The 9,467-nt window shown below is 33.3% G+C and overlaps 1 protein-coding gene across 1 annotated transcript; it reads right to left on the bottom strand.

Moving 5' to 3' along the window:
* Nucleotides 1–209: 209 nt before the first annotated feature.
* LOC108319555 (probable BOI-related E3 ubiquitin-protein ligase 3) lies at nucleotides 210–1,988 on the bottom strand. Its single transcript, XM_017550719.2, has 3 exons — nucleotides 1,695–1,988; nucleotides 1,220–1,595; nucleotides 210–872 (listed from the first exon to the last, which is right to left on the bottom strand). Exons 1-3 carry the CDS (start codon nucleotides 1,751–1,753, stop codon nucleotides 261–263), a joined length of 1,047 nt encoding a protein of 348 aa, XP_017406208.1. The 5' UTR covers nucleotides 1,754–1,988; the 3' UTR covers nucleotides 210–260.
* Between the last annotated feature and the right edge of the window lie 7,479 nt (nucleotides 1,989–9,467).

The following is a 9,467-nucleotide window of genomic DNA, read 5'->3' as shown; positions in this document are numbered from 1 at the left end:
TCCTTCGCTTTTTTACTCTTTTACCCCTCTCTCATAATCTAAGATATTTCATTTCATAATCTAAATCCTCATTTTTAATCATGACTTTTAAGATTCCATGTCTCTCCACTTCATGTCGTGTCTTCTCATCGAAATCTCGTGACTCACCACACTCATTCATTCCCATTCAAAACAAAGCAATATTTGCAGAAAATAAAAGATAGATGAAATTAAAAATTAATCTTTTTTTTTCTAATTTCATTTTGAGAAATTAATGATGATTATAATGTCATGTTTACATGAACACTGGCATTTTTGATGGATTTACAAACAGGACAAGAGTCTAAACTAGACCCGCAACCTGTGCAGACACATAGGTGCCTGCACGGTAAGATTAGCACGCACGATTCCTTTTCCCCACACTTTCTGCACAATCTCTTCCCACCGCTTTTTCCATTATCGTTATAATTGTTTTTATTATTATTATTATTAACAATAATAATATTTTCTTTTATTTCGCTGCAACCTTCCTTTTCCTTGTCCTGCGCCCCGGCGGCTAACGTACGCCACCCCTCGTCGCTGCTCCCGCAGCACGACTCCGCATCTTCATCCGCCGTGTGCGGTGGCGCTGATACCTGCGCCAAGACCTGCTCGAGATTGGTGCGTAGGACATTGGCGGTGGCTTCGTTGGTCTGAGCCAGGTCGCGCCAAAACTGATTCTCGATGCTCAGTGATCTCACTTTCTCTTCCAAAACCCAATTCAATTTTTCTATCTTCAAAATCTCTTCTTCTTTCGCTCTCAGCCTCTTCGCCATTTCCACCTCAATGCTCTCCATCAATCTTCTAGCTTGCCGCTTTCTCTTTTCTTCTAACTCCATCCTAACCTTCTCCATCTGCAGACATTCCAAATTACATCAGTTAATGCAACTCATTCACTGAATCAAATACTCACAGAAACTTCAAAATTACAAGACACAGAAAAAAGTAATCAATATCGAAGATGTGCATTATTACAATTAAAAACCATGCTAAGATCATTGCTGATGGGTTAGAAAAGTAGTCTTTTGCACTGTTGATTTTTGTTAAAAGTATTGAGTGTTGTGTTTGGAAAATTCGGAGAAGTTGAGGGGATGAAAATGGAGACTGATTAAACAAAACCCAAATGAAAAAACTCGGAAAAGTGATTTGTGTTTCAGAAAACTGAAATTTCGATGAAATCAGAGAAGGGTAAGTGAATTACGTGTTGGGAGACGAGGGCATCGAGGTCGAGCTGTTGACGATGGATGTGAGAGGAAATGTCTTCGCCAAGGAAGGAGAAAGAATCGGTTTTCTTCTGAGGGTATGGATGGAAAGGGAAATTGTTGTCGTGGATGGAATCTCTGGAGCGTTTTCTGGAAACGGGAACAACCTTGTTGTTGTAGGAAAGAGTGCTGTTGTCGGATTCCAAGACAGCGGGTTTCTGGAGGAGAGAGCTGAAGTGAGGCGTCGGAAAAAAGGTCTCCGACGCGGTGGTGGTGCCGGAGAGAGGCAGCATCGAGTAATTACCCAAACCCAAACCCGTTTGAGTGGCGTACATGTTCATGATGGTGGCATCCATTGGGTTGGTTAAGGTTTCTCTGCAGGTTCATCAGAAGAGAAAAAGAAAAAAAGAAAAACATTAAACTCGAGAATGATGAAACAGAAAAGAAGAAAAGGGTGAGAAGAGATGTACTCACCTATTGGGTATGAGTTGTTGAGGATGGAGGATGTTAAAGTGACGAGCTTCAACTGCCATTGATGTGTTTGAAGTGGGTGAAAGTTTTGGTTTGAGAATATGCAGATGAGGTGTTTGTTATAAGGGTTTGTGGTGGATTTGGATGAGAAAATGGAGGAGAGAAGAATGGGAGATGAAGAGATAGATAGAGGTGAGTGAATGGGAAGAATGAATGAAGGAAAGGGTGTCAGAGAGAAATGAACAAAAGCATGCAAATAGGGTGGCAGCAAGGCTGGATGGTGGGGTTCATTCAGGATTTGGTCCTGTCCACACTTTATTCTATTTTAATTATACCATTAAATGTTTAACTATTTTAAATTGCTACACAAAAAAGGAGAGGAAAAAAAGGTGACAATGGTGGTGTGTTAGTTTGTTTTATTGTAAGATTTTGTCTATTTATGGAGTGCCAAGTTCCTAACCCACCCAGATTTGATCCTCATAATAATGCTATAGTTATAGCATCTTTGAGTGTTTGAATAATATGCTCTTTTTTTTTTTAATTTGGCCATTTTCAAGCATTAAATTAGTGTTGGGAGATTCATGCAATTAAAAAAAGTGTTAAAATGTTGAAATCACACTTCATGCTAATTTGAGTAATCTATCACTTTTAACCATTTTGTGTGTTGGTTGAGTTTTTGGTGCATGTGTTGGAATTGGTTTTAATTGGAATAGCTTTCAAACACACAAAGATTAATTTTGTGCAATCTTTTCCCATTCAAAATCTTTAAACCCCATAAAAGAGGATTGCTACAAAAGTTGATTTGGCATGAAGAAAAAATATAAAGAAGCCAAAATCTTATTAACATTTAAGCCTTAAATTTTTTTTTAAAAGGAGGATGCTATACTTACTCGTGACGAAACATTAATTTGAGAAACAAATAACTTCTATCTATTTTAATGCCAAATCAAATTAATTTTTGTCATTTTTTTAACTGATTTTAATGAGATTAACTTAGACCGATTTACACCCTGAAATATATGTATTAAAATTGAAACAATTTATTCTTTTATTAGTTTATTTTTTTTATTAATTGACATTATTCTTGGTATTAATTAGATTTAGAGTTTTGGAAGAACGCGGTTAAAGCAAAATAATGTATTAAAAGCGTTCTAACTTTTATGCTGTGTTCTGATTATATTTATCAAATTTGCTGATTATATTTCAAATTTAAACACACCCTTAATAAAATTAATTGTTATGAACACGATGAATAATATAATTAACAAATACGTTTTCAAAACAATAATCTTTTTAGTAAGGATTATTAATGAATAAAACACACGGTTACAGAAAGACGATAATTAAAAGCATCTTTTACAAAGACATTAATTAATTAATAATTAATTAATTAAAAGTATCTTTTATTAAATATATTAAATTTTTTGAATGCATTGAGTGGAAATTTACTAAGTCAATGAAGAATTAATGATTTTAGAAAGTTGTATTTAATTTGTTATCTTTCAAAATTGAATAGGATTTATTGTTATATTTCGAAATGCGTAAATTGGTGACAGATGTGGAAGTGCCACGTAAGACCTGCCGACTGTGGGTAATGAGGGTAAAGTTGGCACAATAGAGTCCAAAATTGGATCCACTTTCCAATTTTTCCACTGACACACTGCAACTCTTCTCTTTCTCACACTGTCACACAATAAATACATACAAACACTTAATTCACAAGGGAAACTTTCCCAATACCTTTATCTTAAAATTAATAAAATGCAATATTATTAAAAATATTTATACAATTATCTCCTGCACTATTCATTTTAAAAAATCAAATGTTATTTATACTTAATTAATTTGGATATTTATTTTTGTAATTTGGATTAGGATCGAGTGAAAAAAATTAAAATGAAATTCAAGGGAAATTTACTCTAATTTTAATAATATTATATTAATTATTTAATTTAATATAATAAATAAAAATATTAATATTAATAAAATATAAACTCCTATTCAATTATGTTTTCATAATATTTGATCACATCTTTATATGTTCCTACTCAAATTGCTTGGTAAAAGTGAAGAAAGTTATGTTATATATTTTTCCTCAAATTATGTAAATATTATTTTTGTTTTATTTATTTTTCTTTCTTTTTGAATATTTTGTTTGCGTGTTTGTTTTCGCTGAGTATTCTACTTTTTCAATTGAAGTTTGTTAGTATATGTTATTTTTAAGGTGTAATCATTCATTAAGTCTCTATTTTCGCATGAAATCTTAATTTCGTCCCTTTCTTTCTGAAAATCTCAATTGGGTCCCAATTTTATGAAAATTGCAACAAATTGATCCTTTCCGTTAATTTGGCTGGACGGCGTTAAAAAAATTGATGAGTGAATGGTGAGATAACGAACGAGCGCTCGTCCAGCAGCGAACGAGCGCTCGTCCAGCAGCGAACGAACGCTCGTCCAGCAGCGAACGAGCGCTCGACCACCGAACGAACGGTCGTCCAGTGTGGAACGAACGGTTGTCCAGCAGTAAGAGGTCGACGAGCGTCCGTTCTCTGGTGGACAACCGTTCGTTCCACACTGGACGACCATTCGTTCGGTGGTCGAGCGCTCGTTCGCTGCTGGACGAGCGCTCGTTCGTCATCTCAGCATTCACTCATCAATTTTTTTAACGCCGTTTGACACTATTTAACGGAAAGGATCGATTTGTTGCAATTTTCATAAAATTGGGACCCAATTGAGATTTTCAGAAAGAAAGGGACGAAATTGAGATTCCATGCGAAAATAGGGACTTAGTGAATGATTAAACCTATTTTTAATTGTTAACTTTATATTATGAGTTACAATTTAAATAAATGTGCATTTTATATTTTCTGTTTGATAAATTATTTTTATTTTGAATTCAGACAAAGCTGGAGAAATAATATAAAATAGAAATTTATTTAAGAGTGGAAAATATAATTATAATATGAAATAATAGTGTGTAATTATTTATTTTTATTGTTGTATACATATTTGGGTATTAATTTTAAAATCAAAATGTTGTAATTTTAATATACATGTAAAATGAGAATATCTCATAATCCCTTTAAAATCTACTAAAAACCTCGTTCGAAGGGTAAGTGATCAGAGCGTTTGAAGTTTAGAAAGTAGAAGACAGGTGTGTGATGCATATTGGATGAATGATTTTGACGGTAGGAGTAAAACTGAAACTTTTAAATTTTCGTGTCACTTCTCTGCATGCACCATCCATCTTCAACCTTCTGAAATCTCCTCCTTCTCTCTAGATTTCTTCATCTTCTCTCTAAGAAATCTTAACCATTTCTCCGATCATCACTCAGGCACCATTTCCACTCTTCTGGTCTCAAGGGCTTTCGATTGAACCGATCAGTTTGTGAAGCTGAGCTGGTAAGTTCTTCTCTTCACTCAGTCGTGCGTTTTCCTGGACAAGTTCTGGTTTCATGTGTTGATCACTCTTCTAAAATGAGTGGTTCTGATAGTGTTTTGGTTTTCACTTGGTTTAGTTTTGGAAATTTTTGAGCGTTGAGGGTAGAAGGATTTATAGAGGTGAATCAATAACCATATCTGGAAGCGTTCGGTCACGTTAAAGGTAATGGAAGCTTATATAATTTGATTTTATGTTCGTTTTGAATGGATGTATGTTCGTTGATTTGATGAATGAATATGAAATATGATTGTTGCTATGTTTTGACTGTATGAAGTATGAAAATTTACTATGGTATGGATGTATGAAATTATGAAGATAAATGTTGAGAAATGAATTGATATAAAGAATTCTAAGTTTGTAATTCCATATGAAAATTGATGTTCGTCATTGAAGGTCTTTGACCGTTCGGTTTTCTTGTGGACTCGGTTGGAACTGGATTCTTTCATTTGGATGGAATTCCAGTTGAGGACCGAGCGTCTTTGTTTAGTAATATTTATATATAAGCGTTCAACCAAGGATATTCGTTCCTTGGTATTCTGTTATAAACTTAAGTATATCTATATGTATTTGTATATATATATATATATATATATATATATATATATATATATATATATATATATATTGTTCGTCTTGAACACTACTTAAACGGTATCTTATAATTATCAAGCTTTTATTCTAAAATACTAAGTAGTGCTCGGTCTTATACCAAGCACTCAAACTAAGTAAGTGCTAGGTCTTACACCAAGCGCTCGTTCTCCTTTCCGTAATCTATCTTCTACGGTGTTCGGCCTAGAGCTTCTTGCACCGGCGTCACTCCCCGCCCTCGTCAGTGCCCGGATGTCACATGCCCACCAGCTTCCGTCTGGTTCGTCCTCGAACCACACCGTACTGGGAGAGGCTAGGCTCTGATACCATCTTTAACGTCCCGGCAACTCACAGGGACCATCGACTGCCCCCACAGATCACCACCAGGCTTTCCAGTGTGCTTTGTCCTCACTCGCACACTTTCCGGGAAAACTTCCCGGACGCTTAACCATGGAGTTCTTATGAGTCAGGCTACCGAAAAGCAAATGCATTTGGTGATATGAGTAGCCAAATCAATCCCTTTAAACTATCCTTCAATTGTATAGTCCCATACCTATACAGTCTCCAGATCCCTCTCATTCCGGTGTATGTTCGATTCGTTCATGTACCCCTTCCACCCGAAGCTGCCAGGAGCCGCTCCTTGTCTGTGCCCCCTGCACCATGCCTCTTGCACCGGCGTCACTCCCCGCCCTCGTCAGTGCCCGGATGTCACATCGAACAGTAGAACCGTTCGTCCATCTGCTGTTTTATTATCTTAGAAGACCGTTCGGTATAAGTATTTTGTAAACCGTTCGGTCTAAGATTGTATATTTGTACAGTTTTAACCCCTTGCTATTTTGTTAGGTCGTTCGACCATAACCATACGTTCTATCTTTTGTAAGAACTGTAGTATTATGAATGTGATGTTCCTATTATATGACTTTACACTATATTTTTGGGATGTTACATAATATCTTATATTTTTTTTTTTTGTGGATAAATATTTTGAATATTTAACTTTTAACGTTAATTATAAAACATTAATTATATTTACACCAATTTCGAATATCCTTGAATAGTATTTTAAAACACAATCTTCAATTTCCATCGAAATATTTTAATTAAAGAAAATATAACATTTCTTTGTATTATGTATAGTAATAAATTAGTATATGTATGTGGTATAATTAGTTTCTTTTATAAATTTTTGTAAGCATATTTATGTTATATATGTACTATATAAAAGATAGGAAATAAAATATTTTTATTAATATTCTTGATAATAAAATTTAATTAGTTAATTTTAAAAAATTCATTGGTTTTATGAATAACTATTTTGATATTTTAACATTGAGCACTTCTTTATGATAATTAATGTTTATTCATTGTGTCTTTAATTGTAATATGTTAATTACTTTATTCAGGGAAGATACAATTTTATTAGAACTGAATTATGTATTAATTGTTAATAAAAATTATTTAGTTTCACAACATTTAATTAAATTTTTATAAAAGAGAGATATTTATATACCTTTTAATTAATATACCTAGAACCTATGTATTAATTTTATATTTTATATTTATTTTGAAGGAAGAGAAAGAAGAATAGAAAAGGTTGGTGGGGCCACTTAAGGAACACGTGCGTGGCAGGATTGTGGGAGAGAAGAGTACAAAGGGTGGTGCTGAGTAAGCACGTGCGAGGTGAGGACCTTTGTTTTTTGTGTTTCCTTCTTTCGCTCTTTTATAAAGTGGTGTCAGTCATGTTGGTGGCGTGGGAAACGTTGCTTCGGGCCTTCGACTTTTCTTAGACCCACGTTGACTTTAAGTCTTTAATTTCTCTCTAATTTTTTTCTAATTACTATTAATCTCAACTGGCTAAAAATAAAATATTTGAATGAAAAATAAGATTTCCCATTGGTGAACTTTTTTAAATGATTACAATTAGGTTTAGAGAAGAAAAAGTATATGATAATCAGTTTTTTTATATAATCAGTATATATTAAAATAAATAGATAATTTTAAACATTAATTTGTAAACCACTTGAATGGAATTCTAAGTTAGTTGGAGTTTAGTTCACAATACAATTAATTATAATTGATTAGCCAAATTCACGTCTTGTTTTTATGAAATTTTTTTAATTGACATATAATATAAATGACGGAAACCTTTTTGTTTAACTATGAGGATATTCATGATAAAAATTTCTTGTCAAAGTAGGTTTCAAATCAAAGTGGTTTATCCAAATACATACTTTCCATAGGGTTTTGACAAAAGTAAAACATGGTATATTTGAGTAGAAAAATAAGAATAATCTAAAGGAAGGTTATAGTAGTTGAGAGAATGCATTTAGTGATAAAATTCTTCAAATACTACAGAAAGGCCAGTATAGTATCTTGCTCTCTACATAGGCTTTTAGAAAATTCCAGCCCTTAGTGTTACGAGGCCCATAGGTCCAACTAGGCCCATAGGTCCAACTGGGCAAAAAGTTTAGATTCTCTACCATTTCATTTTAATGTTTTTTTTTCTGCCAAATTTGTTCGTTGTTTAGTGTTAAAGTGTAAGAGTATTGAGCATTCTAGCAAAGTTAGACGGAAATTCAACATGAATTAGCACATCCATGTTAGGTACCTATTTAAAAATGAAAAACAAAAACCCTACTCAAGCCTTTTTCAAGAAATTTTTGTTGTAAATTATCAAAGAATTATATATCTGTTTTTCTATTTTTCTTAACTGTCATTTTGGAAAGTTTATAAACCTTTGATGCAATTATGTCATTTTGGATAATATATAAACCTTTGATGTAATTCAATTCATTTGTTAATGTTAGTATTTTGAGGTTGTGAAATGAATAGTTGATGAGATAGAGAAAATGTAGAGATAGTGGAATGTAGAGAAAATGTGGAGATAATAAAATATGAAAGTAGTAGTTGGAAGAAGTGTTGTAATTGTCTTAGTTGTGGTAAATGTTGTCTTCTTGTTTCAAATGATAGTATAGAAGACTATTTATAGACCCCGTCTCTCTTTTACGACTATTCTAGAAAATTCTAGCTAAAACTTATGTAGAAAGTTCTATGCTTTTTACCTATGTAGAATGTTCTTCATTTTTTCTTCTTATCATAGTCTTTTTTTATAATATTCTAGATTTTGTATTATATTTTAATTCTTCTATCTTAGGAGTTTCTACATTCTTTTAGAATTTGCATTACACTTTAATACTCCTCCTTAATGCAAATTCGGTAATTCCAAGTATATGCGTAGTAGTTCAAATTTTGGTCGTGGTAATGCCTTCGTAAAAATATCTTCAATTTGATCTTCTTCCTCCATTTCCTTGACCCATACTTCTTGCTTTGATGCTTCTTCATAACAATTAGGCTAAATTATGACCATATTGCAAGTTCCATATATGTTTACGAAAGATCTTACTCCTCTTGGACTGGATTCAGTTGAAGAATCTTGTTGTTGAGAAAAAAGTACCTGAATTGTTTGCCTCTTCTTGAATTAACAACTTTTTCTTCTTCCCAATTCCAAAAAGCATTTTCATCAACTTCAACATCTCAACTGATGATGAGCCTTTTTGTTTGTAGGTTGTAGACTCAATAGCCTTTTGACTGTGTTATATATCCCAAGAATATTCCTCGTATAGTCTTGTCTTCAAGCTTGTGCTTCTTTTGATCAAGAACATGTATGTAGCAGATAGATCCAAATACTCATAAGTGTTTAGCTGATAACTTTCTTCCACTCCAAGCTTCAATAGGAGTTTTGTCTTGGA

Source organism: Vigna angularis, chromosome 5 (genome assembly GCF_016808095.1).
Source record: "Vigna angularis cultivar LongXiaoDou No.4 chromosome 5, ASM1680809v1, whole genome shotgun sequence".
Taxonomy (NCBI): Eukaryota; Viridiplantae; Streptophyta; class Magnoliopsida; order Fabales; family Fabaceae; genus Vigna; species Vigna angularis.
The sequence above is the reverse complement of the archived record's forward strand: the minus strand, read 5'-3'. Positions and strand labels throughout refer to the sequence as shown.

Excerpts from the sequence above, each read along its gene's own strand:
- LOC108319555 (XM_017550719.2), bottom strand. The coding sequence starts at position 1,753 with ATGGCAGTTGAAGCTCGTCACTTTAACATCCTCCATCCTCAACAACTC. Across the intron at positions 1,596-1,694 it reads CAACAACTCATACCCAATAG|AGAAACCTTAACCAACCCAA; the intron begins GTGAGTACATCT and ends ATGAACCTGCAG. Across the intron at positions 873-1,219 it reads ATGCCCTCGTCTCCCAACAC|ATGGAGAAGGTTAGGATGGA; the intron begins GTAATTCACTTA and ends GAATGTCTGCAG.